Raw genomic sequence first — 23,964 nt, 5'->3', positions numbered from 1 at the left:
CCCCCCCCCCAACTCCTTTCTTCCTTTCTTCCTCCCTGCCCCCGCTTCACTGGTACCAGGGATTAAACCCAGGGGTGCTTAACCACTGAGCCATATCCCCAGCCCTTTCTATTTTTTTATTTTGAGAGGCTCGCTCAATTGTTGAGGCTTGTTTTGAACTTGTGATCCTCTTGCTTCAGTTTCCCGAGTGGCTAGGATTACAGGCATGCACCACCATGCCTGGTCAGAAATTTATTCCTAACAGTTCTTGAGGCTGGAAAGTCCAAATTCAAGTTACCAGCAGGACTGGTTTCTGGGGAGGGCTGTTCTTTGTTTCTAAGATGGAGCTTTGTTGCTCTATCCTCTGGAGTAGGGAAAAACACTGAGTCTTCACATGACAGAAGGGATGGAAGGGTAGGAAAGGGCTCCCTTCAACTTTGAACCTTACCATATGGTGCTAATAGCATTCAGGAGGCTGGAGCCCTTGTGACTTACCTTCCAAATACCACACTTCTTATTACTGCTGCATTGGGGACTTGGTTTCAGCATGGATTTGGTTGGGGACACCATCATTAAGCTTTATGATCAGCTCTTTATGTGCATAATCTAATTTTAATCCTTACAATATTGTTGTAAAATAGATATTGTATTTTCTGGTTCCCAGGTGGGAAGACTGAGGTTAAGCAACTTCCCCAAGTTACACAATGGGTTCACATATGGGTGTCAGAGCCAGGTCTGTCTAATTCTAAAGTAACACATCTTTTCATGTCACTATGAAAGAGTTGGAGGAATAATATAGAGAAAAATCATAGCTACTTTGCCAAGCTTGAGTGTTAGATAGGACAAAGAAGGAAGAAGCCTGTCCATTCACTAGTATTTATCATTAGGCATTGACCTAAGTACTAAATATATAGTCATGAAAATGTAGATACAGGTCTTTACTTCATGGTTTATACTCCTACGAAAATAATATGAAAATACATACAAACAAATTGCAAGATGACAGTGCTAGAGAAAGCCTCAAAGAGGGAATACTTCAGTTGAGAAGATGGGAAAGCACTAGCCAAGAGCAGATATGAGGTAATGGAATGGCTATAAGGGGAGACATTCAGGATAAGGTTAGCATGTGTGAAGGTCCTGAGTTGAGCAAGATCATAGAAGTAAAAAGTCCACATGTGGCTCGCATCTAATAAGAGAAGGGACAGGTGCACAAAATAAGGCTATAGGGCAGCATTGTTCCTTCCAGCCACTCTCCACAGAGCAGGGTACCAGTCATTTGTCTATTCCAGGAGCCCAGGTAAGAGTGGATGATGGCGTGACCTGAGTTTTTGGTAGGAGAGCCATGCAGAGGCATAATGGGCAGATCCTGGCGATAGCTGGGATGTGCAGGGATAAGAAAAGAAGCCAAGGATTACTCCCAGATTTTGAACTCAATCAGCTGCACTAGTTGTGTCATTTTCTAAGATGGGGAAGACTTGAAAAAGAGCAGGTGTAGGGGATTAGAGTCAATAGTTTAATTCTGGATATATCAAATTAAAAATGATTGTGAGATATTTAAGTAAGTTAGAAGGGATATATGTGTCTGGAACTCAGAGGAGAGGGCTGGGCTGGGACATGCACTTGTGAATTATTAACACACATCTAAAGAAATCAGAATGAGAACTGGGCTAGAAACCAGACCCAGGATGAACCCTGAGACAGCTGGAGAATAAGTAACTGGAGACACAGGACAAATGCCTAGAGAGTATGCTGCTATGGGAGCTGAGGTCAGAGTAAAAATCAGGAATAAGGGTATGAAAAATAGTGTGAATGACGAGAGGTTGTGTAGAATGTGGTTAAAAAATATTGATTTGATTTGGCAGAGTGGATTCATTTGCTGACCTTGAAAAGGATATGTTCAGTGTAGTTGTGGGCTCTGCAGATTGCATGTAGGGTAAAGATAGGACCCATTTTGAAAAGTTTGGCTCTAAAGACTAGGAGAACTAATGATAGGTTAGAAATGGAAATGTTGTGTTTAGAAAGGTTTCTTCAAACTACGGATATCCTGAGTCTTCAGGATATATTTGAATGATTAGGATATAAATCCAATGGAAAGGACATTGAATAAGTAGGAGAGGAAATCAGAGAAAATGAAAACCCTAGAGGGGAAGCAGACTCCAGGAAAAGAATCACCAGTGTGTGCCAGACATGTGAGAGGAAGGTGCTTCATTATTTCAGGAGTGTGTTGAATCAGATGAAGGCAAGTGTGTCAGATGGCAGTGAGTCATGGAGGAGCTTCATTGTGTTAGTTTATAGCCTATATTTTCTTGATGGAATATCAAGCAAGCTTATCAACCCTACTTCATGGAAAAGAGGTATAAGGGGAAGAGAAAAGGGCTAATTTTAAGAGACTTCTTGGTTCTTTGTCTCCGTGTGCCTGCTGTTAAACTGAGTTTCTGAAATCAAGAATATGACAACCAAAACTATTTGCCTCTATGATCAATCATCCCAAGAATGCTTGGAACTCTTTGGAAGTGGTAGATAAAAGTGGTAGATCAGTGGGATCCCAATTGGGGTGCTTGCCCTTTTAACCATCAGTGGTCCTGGTTCACCTGCTCAGCTGGGCTGATGTCATGAAAACCAGCCTTGACCTCACAAACTGCCCCTTGATGATGCTGGCAGCTGGACTATTAATGTCCAACTCCATGTGCCATATCTTCATCTTTCCTTGGGGTCAACCATGACCGCATATCAGGGCAGCCTTCTAGGATCCCGTGGCTCTCAGGTGTAAAAGGTGCATCATTAAGGTAAAAGACCCTTTTACATGGTTAGTTCTGAAAGTCAACCCAGGGGGATCTGTATGTATGGTGTATGTGTGTGTTGCAGAGGGTGAGGGAGTGTTATAACTTTTAAAGCAGCAGCAACAAAAGTGAAATTGGTGTATAGTTGTCTCATTTAAAAATTTGAAGAATAATACCTATACAAATTACAAACGAACTATCATTTTTATATGCAGTCTCAATTTATAAGTATATATCAAGTATTAGTGGGTACAGAGACTATGATAGATAATGCTGCCTCTCTCAGAACCCAGAGCTCAAGGCAAAAATAGGGTTTTATATGGCTTTCTGCTTCTCTGGAAAGGAAAAAAAAGTACAAATTATAACTTCTGTGAGAGGACAGTATCACATTTTATAAACCAAATATTACATCAGACCAAAAGTTGACAAAAATTTCAACACAGTCATATTCTCAAAGAATATGAGAATCTAATCTAACTTGAATGATTTCATATGTCTTCATAAGCCTGGTTCTTCCTGTCAACCCCCTCTCCCTGATTTTAGCCCCAACACACATCCATAATTCCTTAGTAATTGATGCTTAATAGAGCTTTACATAATGACTGAATGGATATACATGGTTCTTAGAAATCCAGATTATAATGGGAACAACTAAAATCTTTCCCCAAATTCTTAGAATACCAACAAAGTCAGTACAACACAACCTGGAAGGGATCCTTATTGAATTGGAGGTGACTGTCCTGGGAGCAGAAATGTCAGTGCTCAATGTGAGGCACTAGTTCTGCTTATGACTAGGCAGAGAGAATTTTTCTTAGGATTTCTTTTTTTGCCTTCCCTTGATGCTTCTCCTCCTTACATCCTCTATCTTTTTCTAGCATTGACCTCTATCAGGTTGTCCTATATATAAATAAATGTTTTACAAATTGAAGAAGGGCCTACTAAATCCAGGAACTCAATAAATTTATAACATTCCTCCTCCAGTATCTGCTCTGACACCATGATCTGTCTTTAATGTCCCTAAGCAGCATGCACATTCCAGATGATCTTTAATCAGAGAAGGTGAAAACACAAAGGTATCACTGATCCCAACTTAAAGCTTCAGGAAGTAAGTGGAGGCAGAGGGTATGAGCAAGGATACAGAGATACCAGCACCAACTCTGATAGGGGGAAGATAGATACATAGATGTATATGTATACATACATGTATGTATAAATATACACATATCTGTTAAAGTTAGAATTCTTTCTGGTCTATTCAAGTTGATAGCCTTCTTTTAACAGAAAACTCCTTTGGCCTTTGGCCTTTACCCATGAAGTGGAAGCATACTAGCATGTAAACTGTAGAATAAAACAGATCCTGAAAATAACCTCACTTATAAATTCAGGTCAGATAGAGGCTATGCTTTCCTTTAATCGTAACTGTGGACACTGGACAGATGAAGTGGCTGTCTCCGTTTGTGGGTTTTCCTCTCTTTCCCCCATGGTTCCCTTATTGCTTTGTTTCACTCTGTGACCTAAAAGTCACTGACCACGAAGGTCAGACCTACTGCCCAACTGGTGAGCACAGGAACCAAATATCAGTGAAATCCTCTAGCTATTTTCTTTCAGGAAAGTAATATTTTGGCAAGAATTTATCAAAAAAATTCAATCAATGTCCCTTAAGGTATCAGCAGGGAAATGTTTTATCTCAAATGTGAAAAAAGGGGGCAGGGGGGAACTTCAGCTAAGAAACTATATTCCTTTCATGAAATAGACTCAAAATTGGAATTAGTTCTTTGACCTGAATTTTCAACATTGTATCTCAGGATAAACAAATAACTAAAATGTCTAACACATATTCAACATATCAATGGTTCTTTTTTTAAAAAAACTAGGTATATGAAAATACTTTAATATTTACAGTATTTCCAAATAAAAAGGCAAGCCTCATTGTTAAAAGGAGAAAAATAAACTTTAAATCTTAAGCAATAGACTCTCTTATAAGTTGGATAATAGACAGACTGGATTGGAAAATTCCTTTATGTGGTATCCAGTGATTTCCAAAAATAATTTAATTTCAAACAATGATCCTTCCAGATGTGAGATTTGGGTAGAATTGCTTGAAAAACACCAGAAGTAAATGTGAAATACCAGTTGCTCCTAGACAATCAAATTCTACAATTGTTGAGGTTTGAGACAGAACTATACAGTTACTCCTATATATTTAAATGCTATTTATATTTTGTCTGCATGTGCAGGACATGCCTGAAGGAATGGAAATTTAATTGTACACTTTCAGTCTCAGTCAAGTTGTTGAAACTGTTTTAAATGACCATAGGCAAAAATTCTGACTTTGAGAAATGAGTCTTTGGTGGCCTGTCATCATATTCCAATCTCCTTTTCCTTTCAGTACTTTCTGTACCTTCCCAACCCCTGCCACCTCCACCCACTGATATTATTCTTAGAAGGAGGTTTAGAGATCTTCATAGGAAAATGCCTCTCATAGGTCCACTTGCATTCTGAAAGAGGATCTGGGATAGAGCAATGTTTAACCCAAAGGAATAAACACTTAAGTAGTTGAGAGAACAAGAGTAGAAGCTTTTTTGGTTTCTCTCAAATCCCATTCAATGGCTGACTCAGTGGACCCATTGGCAGAGCATGATACTTCATAACCACTGATGACTGTATTATCTCTAATCCCAAATTTCTCAAAGCGCTGGAATCAGACAGACTTGGATTTAGACCATAGATACACAACAAAAATCACATAACCTTTGAGCAAGTTTCTGAACTTCCCCAGTCCCAATGTCCATACTGCTACTGGTTGAAATGAGAGAATGCATGCAAAGGATTTGGGATGATGCCTGATAATGCGTCATTTGTTAGCTCCCTCCCGCCCCCTCCATAGTAGTAGTGTGGTGAAAAGCACGGTCAGAAGCCCACAGTCTGGGACAAAACAAATTATTTGTGCCTCAGTTTCCTAATTTGTAAAATATGGGTATTGAGTCTTACCTTGCCTAGAGGATTGTTATGAAAATAAAAGAGATAAAGCATGTAAAGTGCACAGCACAGGACCAGTTTCTTAGTAAATGCTGGGTAATTGTTAACCAGTTTTGTGCTACTTGGTCAGATGATTTCAATACATACAAGGATCTATAAAAGAGTTTTTTGTCTTTTTTTCATCACAGGACAAGGGAGAGAACTTTCTCTCTTATTTCTCCCATGCAAACTTTCTGCGCCTTATGCACTTACCACAGACATCTCAATTATTTGGCATAATGGAAGGGATCAGGAGTGTAGAAAATCTGAAATAGCAGCTAAGATCTAAATTCTTTGTTTAATTTTGTCATGCAGAAAGAAAAACACTTGTTGAGGAATGACACCCATTCAAACAGCTGCACAATCACACATTCCCTCAGACTGTGGCAAGATAGGTCCTGTTTTTGATAGCCTGGTATCCAGTGGGGAATGCAAAAATCCTCCAGAAAGTAAATGACTTGAGGTTTACCCATTCTTACTGTGCATACACTGTCTTAGAAATCAACCTCACCCTTCAATGTAAGAGCTACTGTGCCTAAGAATGGGCTTCAAGCCTTCCATCAAGATCTGTTGTAATTGCGGTTATGCTTAAATTCAAAGCAAGCAGGCAATCTTCAGTGTGCTGATCTCTACTGTGTCACTGAGCTATTTCTGCACTAAAATACCTTCCCTCCTTCCTGAAAAGTGTTTTTGTTTTTTTCTTTTTTTAAATTTCACAGAGATTCAGTCCTATGAATCAAAGCACTAATTTTAAGGAGATGCCAGGTAAAAAGCAAAGATCCATGAACAACCCTTTTTTTTTTTTTTTTAGCCACTGACACATTAAAACAACATCCCATTTCTTAGAAATGAGATACAAGCAAAGACTTTTTACTAGGGAGATTGAGGGATTGGGGAAATAGGTTGTTCAGAGTCATAAGCACAAATGCATTCAGGGGAGCGCAGACAGCATAGAGAGCAATGGGAAGCGTTGGAGCCTGCAGCATGGTATCCTGAACAATGGGTCCCACCTAAACATATTCACATGTAAAACTTTTAAGAACATTGAGCTGGCCAAATGAAACATACCCATTCACTGAAATGGCTGTAGGTACATCAATTTACAATCTTAAGAACCAGAGTATGAAGGCAAGGGAAGGTAGCGACGCAGGCTAGTGAAGCATTACAGATGACACAATGCTGACAGGACCCACATAGTTGTGTGACAGTGTGTGTAGGAAGCAGGAGCATGCATACCTCATGTCTGAGCACAGGCAGTCCCCACCATTAACCAGCATATGGATCACCTGCATAAATCTACAGAACAGGAAGTCATTCCTGCATGTCAGACACCTGGGAGCCAAACCTGAGAATAAAAAGGGTCACAAAAAGTTCAGGATTTTAAAAGTTTCCTTATCTGAAAAATAGTTCTCAAAATTAATCTGTCTGAGCTCAAACATGTCAGTGAGCAGAGAAGTCAGGGGAATGCTATCTCCACTCAGCGGCTCCCCTTCTCACCCTCCCCACACCCTTCACTCTTGGACTACTGTCATGTGGAATGGGCTCTGCCCCTGCCAAACAGAGAGCTGTCGACCTATTTCTCCAGAGATAAACCTTTAAAAAATATTTCCCAGTAAAGGTAGTGAGTTGGGTATGATCATTCCCACCATTAGGGCCAGTTCTCCTTCTGTACCTAGCACAGTGCCTGGCACATAGCTGGTAAGCAGAAATACTTCCTGAGCAATGGACTCTGGGCTGCAACTGGATCAACTACTGGGAGGCAGCCCTTTCCTCCAGATGCATTTCCATTTTGCACAGGTTGCATCTGAATCAGTCTCAGCTGCCCTTTCAGCAGACATCTCTGGTTTATTTCTTCTCACAATGAACTGTACTATTATTCTTTAGAATCCATTGTGTTATTGAATTTATGAAACTGAAAAATAACTGATTGAAGCCAGATACTACGGACTAGCCATGCTGCAGTCATGCTGTATCTCAGACACAAAATACACATTAACTAGGGACAGTTCTAGGTCCAGCTGTGAGACAGGGTGAGGATTGTGATGTCTATCTCTCCCATGGTCACCTTTTATTTTTTATTTTTTTTATTTCACAAGTTGTAACTTGTATCGTTACAGATTAATGATTAAAACCATATGGTTGGAAAATGTCTGAAGGTAGGAATGCCTTTTTCTAATTTGTTGAAAGTCGTGGTTTAGGCTAACAAGGGCTGTTTTCTTTTTAGGATACTCTTTCACCTCTGGGTCCCCTGAATTCTCTTTGACTCCAAGGTTAATGAATGACCTCAAGTGACTTGGGGAATGTGACTGTTTTGATGCAAGGATGTTGTGGTGCCAACTCAAAAAAAAAAAAAAAAGGAAAAAAAAATCATTAAATTTTCATCATTTATAAAATATATTCCCAAGTAATATACAAAGCATGTTACTTGGGAGAAGGAGCCAGGAATTTCATGTGCATACTTAAAATAATATGATAACAAAAATTATCTTTTACATTTTGATATGATTGTTTTGGCACAGCCCAACAAAAATGGTCTCATGGTGAAGAACAGGCCAAAAGCTTCAACGACAATAAATAAATCCAGCAAACCACTGCCTTCCAATGTGTGAATGCCAATGGCTTCCTCTATTCCTTGGTAGCAGTTGGGTAATTGTTCTTGCGACTTTCTAGAGCCAAAGTTCTCAGCTTGATCTTTCATCTTGAGCTGACTGATCCTAAAGAAAATAATGATAAGATGGAGAGGAGGACAAAGACAAGTCAAGTAAGGTGTAAAGGGATGAGTAGTTCGAGGCAAGGGAAGATCCTTTCAAGTATTTCCTAAATCAACCAAAAGTAATGAATCACTCTTGTGTTCTTGTATGCATACACACACACACACACACACACACACACCACTCACTTCCTTTTATGTACTACTGAGTCTTAAAGTTCCTCACACTGGAAAATGAGAGACTGGTCAGTTAGTTTCCAACAGAGAAAATACCATGCATGTGGCCACAGAGTGAGAGTCCTACTTTGGTGTTTTCATCTCTGGACTGCAAGAGCGCAGGTCCTGACACTATAGAATTTGACTTTTCTTTGTAAAATTTCATATGAATGGAGTTTGTTACCAGTGTGCTCTTTCTCTGTCAGGGATGAAAAATAATGTACTAAAAAAAAAATTCAATAAAACATTTTCTAATTTTCCCCAGGTCTTTTACTTTTTCAGGTTTTGTGTTTGGGGATGTGTAGTATTTATTTTGTTGAACTGGAGAACTTCTTGGGAGACAAAGAGTTTATAATATACACTATTTAATAGATCTCCTAATTCCTGGCAAAAGTGACTCTAAAACACATTATTTCATTTTGGAATTTTACTCAACAATGTGTACTTATATGAGCATAGCAATGCAAAAATCACTAAACTTTATCTGCATGGGTGGTTTTTAGTCAGTTTTCTTGAGAAACTATTTACAACAATAAACTATACCTATTAAACTTGTGATTCAAAAGTTTTGGTGGTTTTATATACTAATTAAGATACAACACATTTCCATTATCACTCCAAATTCCCTATAGTCCTTTGTCCCACCTTATACTTTCAGCTTCCAGGAAATCCTTGATTTGACTTTTGACCACTACAGATTAGCTTGAATTTTAAATTTTTTTTGTATCTAAGTCTTTTCAGCATGATTATTCAGAGTTTCACCCATATTGGTGCAATTTGCAGTAGTTCTTTTTTTTAGAACAGAGTAATAATTCAATGAATGGCTGTGCTATATTTTTATTATTGATTCATTAATGGGTATTTACACTTGCTTTAGTGTTTTTATTGTGACTTGAGACTGCTATCTAATGCAGACAGAATCAATATACATTTTCCAATATGAGACAACCAAGATAAAAATTGTAAGTTGCCCCATCTAGCTCATTTCTTAATCTGATTGATTCTGTATCTAAATCCTCATCCTTGCATACAGGACTTCACACACTCCCTAAACACTTTTTATTAAGTTCTCTCATTGCTTTCTCTCTACCTCTCACAATACCACAATGCCTTAACTTGCCTAGTGCAGTTTTCTTGGCATAAAAATTTGCTTTTTCTAGAGTCATCTGCTAAATCTCTACTCCACTATTGATGCATGGTTAGGGTACAGAACTGCCACATGAAGAGGTACATAGGGAAAGGTATGAAGGGTGACATGGAGCTTTTGTGCCCATTTTGGGTGTACCTACTTCTCAGTACCTCAGAGTGATTTATCAACCTGGAGGCTCTCTGAGCCCTTTCAATTAGGATTGTTATGGAAGTTCCATTCAATAGGAACGATTGATTCAGTCTTTGGGCATTGGTGATTAACTCAGTCCCCAGTTTCTCTTCCTTTAGAGGTCAGGGGGTGGGGTTAAAAGTTTCAGCCCTCTGAAAATGTCTTGGTCTTTCTTGCAACAAGCTACCATCCTGAAACTTCCTAGGGCTACCAGTCATCTCATTAGCATAAAAAACCTTTTTTTTTACTACTCATATACTCTAAGGGTCTTAGAAGCTCTAGTTTCGGGAACCAGGATTAAGAATAAATATAACAAAGAAACTCCTATTACCTCTTTCACTCAGGGAATTGCAAAGGTTTTGGCAGCTCTTTGTCAGGATCTGGGGGCAGAGTCTAAATACATATTTTATTTTTTTTAACCTTACCCAGAGCATTATACTTTTATCTTATTCTAGCAAAGCTGTATTCATTCTTAATATTCTAATTCCAGCTACAAATTCATTCTATTTAGCTGTATTATATACATAATCTTTTAATATCTATTCAGAGTTACTTAAAAGACTTTTCAGGAAGCAATTGAGGCTGCACTTGCTTTTACCTTTTGAACTGATTTTCTTCCTTGATCCCTGCTTAAGTTTTGACTCTAGAGTTGATATTCTTTATTATTTCATTATTCTTATAAAAATGACAAAGGTTATAATAAAACTTCAAAAACTTACTTCCATAGTTTAATTTTACATTGCTTTAATTGACTGACATGAAAGATTGAGAAATTTAGTGTCATTAACTTCTTTATAGCTCTTCTTCACTTACCACTTTGTATAATTAAATTATTATTTTTCAAGGTATACTCATTTTATATTCCTTTCTCAAACTTAAATTTCTGCAGTTATTTTGCCTTACTTATACATTGAAATGGATTAATTGCTAGTCTTTTAGTCATATCTTCTATTCTTTTGAGAATTTTTTATTATTGTTTCATCCCTTGATTACTATTGTTAATTGATGTTGTTCAAAGGGAACCAGAGGTAGGATTACTATGTAATTTGCTGACTAAGCAGAGACATTTTAGAGAGTCAAAGAAGGACTTAGCCAAGACAATAGTATAATAAGAACTATTCTAGACAAATCAGTACCTGGAATCACTCTAAAGTCAGAGGCAGTATGCTCCCTAATTTATTGAATGCTTGAAGTTAGTATTTTTAAGGCATTTAAATAGTGTTAAATGTCTCCTTAAACAAAGGAGCTAAAGGCTCAGTAGCTCACTTTCTAGGGCTGATGGATGGGTTTTGGGGAGTCCACCAATTGATTGAAATCATATCCATAATTCTGTACACATGTTCATTTTTTTTCTGGGGTGATTACCATAACATTTATCAGACTTTCAAATGATCCTCCTATACCACAAACATTATTTACCAATTTTCATTTCATGGGAAATAAAAAAAAACTCTAAAAAGTTACATCCTTGAACCAGGCTCTCTTAAGTGCTCTGTAAATAACATCATACAACTATACTTTTATGCTATTAAGTTGACCTAGTGTTTATTGTAGAACAAATTGATCTTCTGTAACAATTCCCATTTTAGTTTTCAATACCTATTTCATGAAGAGTCATGAAATACTATTAGTGTTAGGCAATAGTATTAGTGTTGCTTTCTCCTTCTGACCAATTGTTATCCATACTTTATATGTTCTCTTAAATTTTTAGGTTGATTCCTTCCATAGTTCCCATTTAGGCTGAGCTATCAGAGAGGTCACCAGGAGATATTTGAAACTATTTGAAATAATCATCCTAGTCTAGATTTTCTAGAACAATGGTGTCCATTTCTCTCTTATCAATACTTCTCTTAGGGTTCTCTCCCAATCCACCCTCTTTTCGTGGTCCTTATTTTCTCCCTTTTGTGTTCATAGTAGGTAACAACTATGAAAATATTAAAAATGAATGAATGGATGACAAGTCATTTACTCTGATTAGGAGAAAACTTGTTAAGAGCTTACTTTCTTTTGTGTCACACAGACTTGACCTAAAACATTGAACATGCGGTACTCCCAACAGAGAAAACACATTAACAAAATGAAAAAGATTCTGCTTGAAAAATAATATGATAATTCCAATAGTGGCCAGAAAAATGATTGAAAACATATGAAAAGTTAGTGGATTCAAGTTAAAAGAACTACACACATCTGAAAGCTTCCCCCAAAGTGTTCTTGTGCCTCTCTCTCTATCCAGCCTGAAACGACTTTTCCAGGAAACTAAAAGAACATAAGCAAAATTGTGATGCACCCTAGCAGACTTAATGTGTGCAGAGATATTTCCTCATCCCCCAGAGAACAGTTCACACCTGAAATAGCACTATGTAGATTTAATGATTAACTTTTTTAAAAGAGAAAGCCTTTCACCCTGATATTAACAAGTAATGCTACAAATATTATTTGAAATGTTGATAGGAAAACTTAATCTAATCCTTTGCTCTGCAGAAACTTTAGACTTGCTGACTTCTTCTTCACCTTCCTTTGATTACACTTTCCTGAAGGTGGCTGACTCCAGCAAGCTCCATATGGACAGGGCTTCATGTCCTCACATAACCCTCTAGGCTGATTTTCTACCGCCCTTGTCTTGCTCTGTTAAGCCATGTCACTGAAGTTATTGGAGTGCACATTAGCCAAGAGAGGACTCGCTGTTTGTTCTGCCAGAGCAGGGTCTCTTCTTCCTGTTCATCCTTCTCATCTCCCATACATCCACTTCTTTCTGAAAACACTGAAGGAAAGACCTTAAATAGTAAAACCCGAGCAGTTAGGGTAGTGGCAATAGCCACATATGCCTGAGATTGCTCAGCTTTCCCTGGAAGTTTCAGGCTAACAATGTAAAACTAATGAAAAATAAAATAGGTTATCTATCTCTCTGTTCAGACCCATGGGGATACATTTTTCTTTTCAATTGTAGCTGTGTTGTTTTTGCACTTCCCTGAACAGAGCTTAGAAGTAAGATGTTCAAGACCCAATAACATGCCATATGTGGCAGGTTCAGCTGAAGTTCATCCACAAATATGGAGCATAGGGGAAGCTTTGGAAAATATAATATAGGATATCTCAGCCCCTTGTGGTATTAATTTTCTCTCACATCTCCTTCAGTTGTTCTGTGCATGTCTTCTGGCTTGTTTCTGCCTGTTTTCTTCTAACTTTCCCTTCCAGGGGAAAATTTCTGACAAATTGACACGAATGTCTTCACTCATGACCCATGTCATTTGTTTTGCTTATATGCTTGGTTAAATACTGGATTGGGTTCATATTTTCCATGTAGAATTTTAATTCACTATTCTCAAAGTAGAAAGAATAACTCTTCATTTTTCAATGAAAAAATATGCATTTAATTAACCTTTCAAGTAAATAAACATCTAAAAATTAGTAGGGAACCTACAGCTGCAAGTTCCAATAACTTAAAAATTATTGCTTACACTTAATATATTCTCTTAGGTCTTGAATTCCCCAAGTGCTATTCAAGTTACTTTTCAAGAGTTAGACCCTGATATATGGCAAAAACACAAAAAAAGATAAACAACTATTTAGTTATTCTGATTAGTTTAGATAGTTTATTGGCATAATTTACTATAAAATAAAGATATTCTACCTCAAATAATATGCTTTTAGAAAAACTTGGATCATTTAGAAGGTAACTCCGATTTTCACTTTGCTTGGTCTATGTTAATTATGTATTTACTCAGAATCTGTTTTTATTTCTGGTAGGCAAAAACTGTACTTGTGTTTCCTTCTGATTTTGATCTTGCTCTTGCTCTGTGCTTCCTCCATTTCAAAGAAGTAATTCCCAGTAGTCGTAGTTAAGAGCAGGTTGATTCTAAAACATACACATTTTACCATGTTTTATTCCCCCAAAGGGGACTATAGCATCAATTTAATTTGTTTCTGTTTTCTTGCCTCCTGGTGCTATTAAAGAATATACTGAGAGGTCATTTTACTTCTCTGAAATTTCTTGCAGTTCTCTTAACCAAGTCTTTTACATTAATTGGTAAGTAGTTTTTCCTAATTGAATCACTATCAAATTTCCAAGATGTCTAATCACATCATTTTTCACTCTTCTATTCCCAGAGTAGGAATCTCTTCATTCTTTGAAGATAGTTTGCTTCATACTGTAGAAGGTCAAGTTCATCTATGTGATCTTCATCAGTTACTCTCAGCTCCTCCAGTTATGCCCTTGATTCCATCTTCCCCTCTCCCTTCTCTGGGATCTTTCTCTATAAATTACCCAATTTTCTCTTGGACCTGTTGTCTCTGCCTAAGACATCTTATTCTACAACCAACAAAAGTGATGTTTCTTCAATTCTACTCAAGTTTCCTTTCTGCAAGCTTTTAAAAAATCATTATTATAATGATTAGTGCATATTAATTGTACAAAATAATGATTTCATTGTGACATTTTTATCCTTTCTTATAATGTGCTTCTTCTTTCCTTGACTTAATTTTTAATTCCTCACAATGTAGTCTTTACCACTCCATTGGATCCAAACTCAAAGGATGCTGACATATAATCTAATATCCTTTTCTCAGCTACCCATTACTTTTTGTACTATTTGACAGAGTGGATGACAACATCTTTCCAGAAACCAGAAAGTATTTCCAGAATTCTGAGCAATATTTTTTTCTCCATGCCCTGTTTCTTTAACTGCAAATTTGAAACTGTTTTCTACCTGCAACATCCTTTGTCTCAATATCTTTATTACAGTTATCCTACCAGGAATTTTTCTCTGTATGCTTTCTATAATGCCATCTTTTTCTGGAATTTTCCTGTTTTAAACATCTTTTTCTGTGTGAATAGTTCCAAAATCCATTAATCCTGAATTGAAGGCCTACATTTCCTGTTTTGGCTGAATTTATTCACATTAAATTCTACTAGGATATCAAACTCCACAGGTCCAGAACAGAATCAATGTTTTTCTCTTTTACCAAACTGCCTTTTCTGTTGTCTCCTTTTCTGTAAATGACATCACCAACTTCCCCATCATCAAAATAAAATATTGACATTTTCTTGGACATATTATTTTCTTACTTCCTGAGCCATGAATGCCCAGACTCTCATAAATATGCTGTCCTATTAGCCCTGAGCAGACAAACTTTCTTCTTTTATTTTTTAAAGTTGTCAATGGACCATTATTTTATGTATTTAAATGTGGTGCTGAAAAATGGGAGTTCATAACCCACTTGAAGCAAAGTGTGAAAGATGATATATCAAGAACTATGTAATGTTTTGAACAACCAACAATAAAAAAAAAAGAAAAAGAAAAAAAAAATGTGGTGCTGAGAATCGAACCCAGTGCCTCACACATGCTAGGCAAGAGCTCTACCACTGAGCTACGACCCCACCCCAACAAACTAACTTTCTTGAGGCACAATTATAGTTTATTTCCTGCTTAATAACTTCTTATAATTTACAAAATAAAATACAGACGTTAGTGTGGCATTTATGGTTGTTCACAGCACAGCTGTTCTATACCTATTTCTAGTTCCCAATGCTGCACTGAACATCAGGCTAGCAAATTATCTGTTCTCTTTAGACTCACCTTCTGATTACTGTCCCTGAGGCTCTGCATGTCCCTAATAGCCTTCTTCATCCTTCCCAGTCTTTTTGGTCTAAATTCTATGCATTTTTCAAACGCTACCTTTTTGAACCTTTCCCTGATCTTCACAACTGAAAGAAATTTTTCTATCCTCTGAACTCCAACCACATTTTACTAACATAGTCACACCAATTTTCTTTCGCTTAGTGTTTACATAGACTATATGGACTATTTTCTCTATTCTTTTGTTTGTATCCTATTTGCATCTCTCTATTTATTTGTTCATTTATTTGTTATTTGCATCTTTATGTGCATATAATGTATTTCTTGTAAACAGCACAAGAGTTGAGTCTTGCTTTTTTTCTTTTTTATCCAATCTGGCAATCTGTGTATTTTAATTGTTCTCTTTAGAGCCATTTATATTTATCTGAATTACTGATATTTTGAACTTAAGCCTGCTACCTTAGTGTTTTATTTCTTTTCCTGACATCACAACTTTGAGTCTCCAGTGGGCTTAAAGCTTATGATTCTGTAGGCTATATGATTTGTTCTCATTGTTTTGGGTAGGATCATTGTTTATTGTGCCTTTTTGTATTCAAAACAGAAGCAAGAAATTCTTTACTGCATTTTATAACTTTCACTTAGACTTGGTTCCCCCAGAAACCAAGTCTGGGGGAACTTGAGTTTGGTTCCCCCAAAACTAAGAAAGGGATTTGAGTTCAAGCAGTTCATTTGGAAAGTGATCCAGGATACCCCAGTAAAGAAACAAGAGGAGAAGGGGGCTGGGGATATAGCTCAGTTGGTAGAGTGCTTGCCTTCCATGCACAAAACCCTAGGTTCAATTCTCAGCAACAACAATAACAACCAAAAAAAAAAAAAAAAGGAAAAAGAAATAAGAGGAGAGAGATAAAAGAGATATTGTAGTATAAACTGTGGTACAATCTCACTGGGAACTTCTGGAAAGCTGGACTCAACCTTAGTGAAGAACATGGGTATTTATCCACCAACTCTCATCTATTATTGATTAATAGTCTCGCCAGTGGGAGTTTGTTCCAGATGAAAAAGGACAGAGAAACACAAGCAATGAGATATTTGGGCAGAACTAACTGTTATTTTAAACTCTCTAACGGTACTTTATTTTTCAGGCATATGAACATATGAGAACCAATGTTACTGAAAGAAGAATTCTTGCTTGACTTGGTATTCTCCCGGCATTGTGACTCAGATGTCATAGTTAGAAGGCAACTAATATTCGCTAAATGAGGAAATACGTTTTATATAATTCCAATATGGAGAATTCCGGTTGCCTCTTTTTTATTTCCTTCCAAAGTCACATATACTCAGAACATAGTTTGTTTCCTTAGTTACCAAAAAAGGTTAAATTCACCACAGTGGTTGGAAATTTTCAGAAGTAATATTGATTTTCCAGCTAATTTGAATATACTATATATATGTATATGTATATATATATATATATGTGTGTGTGTGTGTGTATATATATGTGTGTGTGTGTGTGTATATGTGTGTGTGTGTATATATATATATATATATATATATATATATATATATATATATAGTTGTACATTGATGCAGTGTCTTTATTTTGTTTATTTATTATGTGGTACTGAGGATGGAACCCAGTGCCTCACATGTGGGAGGTAAGGGCTTTACCACTGAGCCGTACCCCAGCCACCTTAAATATAGTATGTTTTAAAATATAATTTTCAACTATAAACTTTATCTAACAGATTTCATATTATTTGCAGCCAACAATGATAAAGTGTCCACGAACAGTTGTTTGTTATATTTGTGGTCGTGAATATGGAACCAAATCTATTAGCATCCATGAGCCACAATGCCTGAAAAAGTGGCATAATGAAAACAACTTGTTGCCTAAAGAGTTAAGGAGACCAGAACCAAAGAAACCAGAAATCAGGACCATTACTGGTAAGTCCTTAGAGTGACTTGAGTACAAGAGGGGAGGCTTCTCTCTCTAAACTTATAAGTAGAGGTATTCTTTTTTTTTTTTTAGTTGTTCAAACACCTAAAATTAGCAACATTTACTGCCTTGGCTTCAGCCAAATAGGAAAACAGTAGTGGAATGCCCGTGCAAAGGGTTGTCTTCAGATGCTGAGACATAAAGACACTATGTCCTGGCAAGACTGCATGAGAGGGACCGCTGGAATTTACTGTATTTTCCAAGAGTTAGTTTCATATATTATCACACATAACACTTAAAAAACATAAAGCTTAAAAACCTTTGGTGAATCTAGAGTCCTGATTTTACATATGAACGTGTCTCTGCAGAGCAGGGATAACAAATTTAAGTGCTTACAGGATCCGCTATCGTCAGGTTACAAATTAATTAATGGGTCTGTGTGTAGGGGAAGGAAAAAATGAAGACAAGGAAAGGTGGGGACTGTGGTGAGCTGGAGAGCATCAGCTCTCTCCAAAGGAAATAGCAGCTGCCCAGGAACAGCTGGGGCTATCATTAAGAAATTTAGCCCAATGTGGCCATATCTATCAGTAATACAAAAGAAACTGGAAATGTAGACATTCATACAAAATATCCACATTTTTAAAATGTGTGCAATTAATAATTTGTGAAGCACTGTGCAAACTAAATGAAACTGTCACGTGCGACTTTGTCACAGAACCTCATATTTACTCATTTAGGATGTTACATAACAGTTATAGAATATTTTTGCCATGTGAGCTCAGACTCACCATATTTCCACCATTGTTGTTTTCTCAGTTACACTCCTCATTCTCTTCAAAGGAAATTTTTGGTTTTAAGCGGAGTATCTTTTAGTTCATTTATTCTCCTGTGTATCTATAGATGTGCAAGTGCTAAAAGGTACCTTGGAGGTCATTTTACTGTCAGTTAGTCCAACATTCCTGTTAAGATGTGAGTCAAGGAGAGTTTATAACAACAAAATCTAGATTGTCATAATAACGACAATCTAGAGCAAAATCTAGATTGTCATAATAAAGTTCTAGATGCTGCTAGAATGGAACTATCCACAGTCCTTGCAGACAGGTGGCAAAAGAGCTCAAGATGAAAACATCCACCTATAGAAGGCAGAACACTTGCCCACAGCCAGATTGTTTACCTTCTTGAAAATCTCTTCCCAACAATTCTCATCTTAAATTCACTCTCAGTGTCAAAATCTATTTCCTTTCCTTCTGATCTTTACCATTTTCTGTGCTTGACCATAATTATCCCAAAACTAAAAGAAGTAAGAAGAATGGTGATTCAAAAGCCCTGGTGGGATACTATCTTGTTGTTGCTTATGACAGAAAAAGTAGATCCTATAATTTTACTTCCCTGAACTTTTTCTCTTGATCCTATGCTACTATTATCTCTGAAGGTGCTCTTCATCCCTAGGTAAATAGAATGCACATCACTGTTCTCCACTCATGGACTTTTTCGTAGAGTTCAAATGACCCTTGCTCCAGATCCAGAGTCAAAGCACCATGAAAAACATTTAGAAATGTGATGAATCACCTTCAAGTTAGAATCAATGACTACTCTGGAATTTTTTAGTCTGTATTAAAACTCATATGAGTAATAAGAAAGTCAGTGCAGTCCTTTTCTCAAAGAGTTTTCAAAGCACTCAAAACACACGTTTATATCCTACATAGAAAGTAATATTTTCTTTATCCAAAGGAGAAATACTAGGTTGTTTGGGGGTTTAAATTCCCATGGAGCAAAAAAATAAAGAACATTAGGAGAAAGCATGTTAAGAATCTAAGGTTTGTTATGTTTGTGTGAACCACTAGATAGAAATCATATGAGATTGCGTAGGCTTTAATGAAGTAATATGTGCCTTGCCAGTGATAAAAACTAAGTAATACATTTTTGAGTGCTTGGCTAAATTTTGGGGGTCTATTTTGGATGATTCTAAGACATAGTCAATTTAATATACCAAAGTCACTCTATTTGAATAAGGCTTATTAAAGCTAAATCCCACATTGTTTCTCAAAATAAAGCCATATGCCTTTTTCCGCTATGCTCTGCCAATGAAGATTCTATATTTCTCCAACTGTCTACTTTGTTTTCTTAAGAACACATCTTTTCATCAGATTAAGAATTCTATTTTCATTCTTCACTTAATTACTTAAAGAATCTCTAAGTTCACAACTATGAAAAGATGATAAATTTTTAGGGTATAATTCATCTTAAATTCACTCTCAATTGTCCAATTTTGGCCTCCAAAAACATTCCACTAAAGGATTATAGAAGGAAAATACAAATACATGTCCTTTTACCGCTGTAAGTTTATATTTAGAGTCAGCTGAAAGAAAGCCAAAAGTTATATTTGCAAGATAATAATATGTAAGCAAAGATGTTAATAATTAGTGAAGAATGCATATCATAACACATAAAACATTGTCTTCCCCTTTTTACGTCCAAAGAGTAAAAAACCTCTGGTTCATGGCTAACTTGACTCAACCCTTGAAACAGCAAGCAGCGCTTTTTATTTATTTATTTATTTTTGGCAAAAGTCATATGATTTATTTAAAAACCTCAGTCAACAGGTATTTCCTGAACATATTTTCCATAAAAAGTAGAATATGGTTTTCCAGAATGAAAACTAATTCATTTTACTGTTTCCCCCCCTCTTTCCTTTCTTTTTTTATTATTATTTTTTTCATTTTTTTCTTTCTCTTTTTCTTTAACTTTCCAGCCAAAGGTTTCTATGATCTTGATGCTTTAAATGAAGCTGCTTGGACAAGTGCCCAGAGCCAGTTGGTTCCCTGCAATATATGTAGGCGTACCTTCCTGCCAGACAGACTGATTGTTCACCAGCGATCTTGTAAACCCAAAGCCGCCAAGTAAAGCCCTTTTCTCTCCACTGGAGTGTTACAGGAATTAATCCCTTTGAACCAAACTGGGCTAGAGTGGGAAGGAGAAAAAGGAGGTGAAAAGAGGAAACACAGAAAACTGGAGTTGACTAAATGCTGGCCCAGCCTGGGAGGCCCAGCCTTTGGTGTGAGAGTGTTTGACCACCATTATGGGATGGGGCGAGTGCTTTGGCTTTAACAAGCAGCTGCATGTGCTTACGTACACTGGGGACCGTTTCACACTTTTGTCAGGCAGAATTACAAGCGAGCTGTTTTTTATCAGAGCTGCAGTTTTTATCTAAAGGAAATTTCTGAGCCCATCGTTGCTATTTTTCCTGCATTCTACTTTCCTGAACAAGATTTTGAACTTCACAATTAGGATGATTGTTAAGCCAACAGAGGCTTTGAGGGCAACTGGAGGCAATTCCTTCAGTCCCAGCAAGAACTGGATTCCTTCCTATCCCTATGCCTTCTGATCCAGGGACATTTTGACATCGAGCTATTGGTTGGGAAGTTTCTTTTTTCCTTGAAATCTTTCAAGACAGACATTTTCAAAAAGCGCTGAGGACTTAAAGTACAGGGACCATATCTAACTCACATTCCCTTGATAATGGCAAGGAATGCTTTGGAGATTTCCTAGCCAGTGCCACCCTCGTTGGCAGGAGATGCTGCAGTACAATTCATCACAATGGGTGGAAGCCAGCTCCTGCCTCCTATAGAAGATAAGTCTAGCAAGAGCTCTTTATGCCCTCATAGGGGTTTATAGGTGTTTCATTGTTGAGGTCTAAAAGTCTGCCAGGAAATTTTAGGCCTCCCCACCCAAGTCCCATGCACAGTAATTGGGTTGTGAAAGTGCTCTGTATTTTACAGCTCTTGAATGTGTATTCATCCAGGCAGGGCTGTCCTGGGATAAGGCCAGGGCCAGGGAGGTGTTCTGTCCAGGAAATGCTGCTCCCCCAGGCAGCATGGCATGGCATGGACTCCCAGCAGTCTTGCTTAAGATCTTTGTTCATTTTATGGCTGAGTTTCAGGGCCATTCTGGATCCACTGGGTTCTTGCAAGCCTTGCATCCATGACTTTACACAGCACAATCAGCTCCAAATTATACAGGCAAATTCATTCAACCTAATATTTTGGTCATACATCTACTTATTATACAGGGTTGGGTTAGGATAATTGTGCTAATTGTTCTGTTTTTCCTGCCTGCTCCAAAGGAAGCAAGAAACAAACTTTTTAAAAACTCTGTAGATACCCTGGATTGAGAATCTTGTAAAAGATATGGCACTATTTCTTTTATCTTGACTAAAATGATGAAAGAATCTAACATATACTGAGGGTCTATGGATTGGGCAGTAGGCTAAGTATTTTGTGTATATCAGCTTATATACATCTTACTTCAGCCCTACAAGTAGATATCATCATCCTTATTTTACAGATAAGGAACTGATGCTTAGACTAAACAGCTGACTCAAGGTCACACGGAGCTTGAGTTATAGGATAGATTAGGGAACAAATTTAGGACTCTCCGGCTTCTGAGTTTACAATCATATCTCTCTTTGTTTATGCCTGGTGGCATTATTAATATGATTAGCCATAATAACAGAAGATCAGACAAAGGTAAAAATTCTTGCACAATGTCTAGTAACTAAAAAAAAAAAATGGAAATCTTGGGATATTTATTGTTCTGCCGATGGTCTGTGTTTATCTTAGACAGGTAACAATGAGTTAGACCTGCATTTGTGTTAGGGGTTTCAAAAGATATTTCTGTGTGTTGCTGATATTTCAGAAATTAAATATCAGGGGAGATAAAGCAAAAGTTCTGCCCACAACTTTGAACTGAATGGCCACTCAGAGCCTTAAAGATATTCATGGGTATGATAAATCAAACAACAGTGTTTTTAATCTATATGAATGAAGTCTTGTGTTGTGTCAACAACACAAATGAAGTATTGTTGTGAAGTGGCTGAAAAGAACAGGCTCCATGAATTGTTCATCCTCAGAGAACACTGAGCCCGCTTGAGATACATCAAGGTGCTCTCTGTGGGGTTTCATGTATGGTTCCACCTCATCTAAGCTACAGATGTTCCATGGAATTAAATCTGGAGCAAGCATAGTTACAATGACCTCAATTCAAGAGTTCTGGTCCATTTTCAACACAAGTCATCAAAGTCTTAACATTAATAGGAAAGAGCTCACCTGATCTCTACCAACTGCCCTCTCCCAATGAGTTGACATCTGCAAAGATCTTTATAATTTTAAAAATAGTTCTTTAACAATGGTTAGCACCTCCATGAGCCATGAATTTAACCTTGAAAGAGTTCCTGAAGATATTCCCCAATATGATGAAGAGCAGATATTAGATGAAGGTATTTGGAACTCTGAGCTAACCCAGGTGACTACTGGTGTGGGATTAATGTTATTACAGGCATCAACAATGATGCAATTCCCTCCTCACTCTGTTACCTAGCACTGACAAATTTTAATTGAATTCTTCTGTAGTTGAGGTCACAGAAAGAATTCCAGAATTTGTTTTTCTTTTTCTTTTGGAGAGGGAGTGAGTACCAGGGATTGAACTCAGGAGCACTCAACCACTGAGCCACATCCCTAGCCCTTTTTTGTATTTTTTTTTTTTTTTTAAGACACAGGGTCTCACTGAATTGCTTAGTGCCTGGCTTTTGCCGAGTCTGGCTTTGAACTCTCGATCCTGCCTCAGCCTCCCGAGCTGTTGCCATGCCTGGTCAGATGGTACTCATTTGCACCTTGAATTCACATCAAAACTTCAGGACATGTCCTATTAGAAGGGGACTAAATAAGCACAACCTTGTGGGGGGGATATAAATGGGGAATTTTATACTATGTGCAAGCACAATTCCTTCAGATCCATCACAGAAGGCTATTCAGGTCCCATCATAGTATTTATCATTATTATTATTTACAAATGGGGTCTTAAGGATGGTTCCCTGTTGAACTGCTTTGGCTTGGGGTATACTGGTCTGAGTTCCTTTATTGAAATAAAAATTGCTATTGACAATCAGAGCCATTTGTGAGCAAGGAATAGATAAAAAGCAGACATCCAAAGACCTCTATCCCCTGAAAACTGCCTTTGGTCTTTCTGTACTTGTCTTCTACTAATATTTGCAGTATTTTTTTAATACTCCTGACTGAAACTAATTCACATGGCTTGAATCCCATATCACGTCAGGGCAGGAAGTTCAGCCCTTTCCTTCCCGAGTCCTGAGAGGTCCTTTCCCTCCTCTGGCAGTGGTCCACCTTCCCTTATCACTAAGCTTGGTTCTGCTAGCCCTGCCTGCTCTCTGTGGCGAGAAATAGAAAACGAGATTTTTCTGCACTTGGAAGAAACAACACAAATGAAAAGCAGTCAAGTTTCCAGCAGAGGCCAATTGGGTCATGAAGAGAGAATATACATGAGAAAAAAGCACTGTTATCATAGGATGGTACACTTTTATCCTTGTTCTTTTAAAATTGTATTACAAAAAAATATTCAAATTCCAGTGTAATGAA

The 23,964-nt window shown here is 37.3% G+C and overlaps 1 protein-coding gene across 2 annotated transcripts in view; it reads left to right on the top strand.

The window, feature by feature from the left end:
- Positions 1-23,473, top strand: part of LOC107135802 (zinc finger protein 474) — a 51,165-nt gene extending 27,692 nt beyond the window's left edge. For both annotated transcript variants that reach the window (XM_048811851.1, XM_048811852.1), the window contains 2 exons: positions 17,361-17,541; positions 20,286-23,473. In XM_048811851.1, the coding sequence (XP_048667808.1) occupies positions 17,361-17,541; positions 20,286-20,437 (333 nt within the window). In that variant the 3' untranslated portion in view covers positions 20,438-23,473. The remainder of the gene's footprint in view (positions 1-17,360; positions 17,542-20,285) is intronic.
- The last annotated feature ends 491 nt before the right edge of the window (positions 23,474-23,964 follow it).

This window comes from Marmota marmota, unplaced genomic scaffold (genome assembly GCF_001458135.2).
Source record: "Marmota marmota marmota unplaced genomic scaffold, marMar, whole genome shotgun sequence".
Taxonomy (NCBI): domain Eukaryota; kingdom Metazoa; phylum Chordata; class Mammalia; order Rodentia; family Sciuridae; genus Marmota; species Marmota marmota.
Note: the sequence above shows the minus strand (reverse complement) of the source record. Positions and strands in the feature narration are given on the sequence as shown.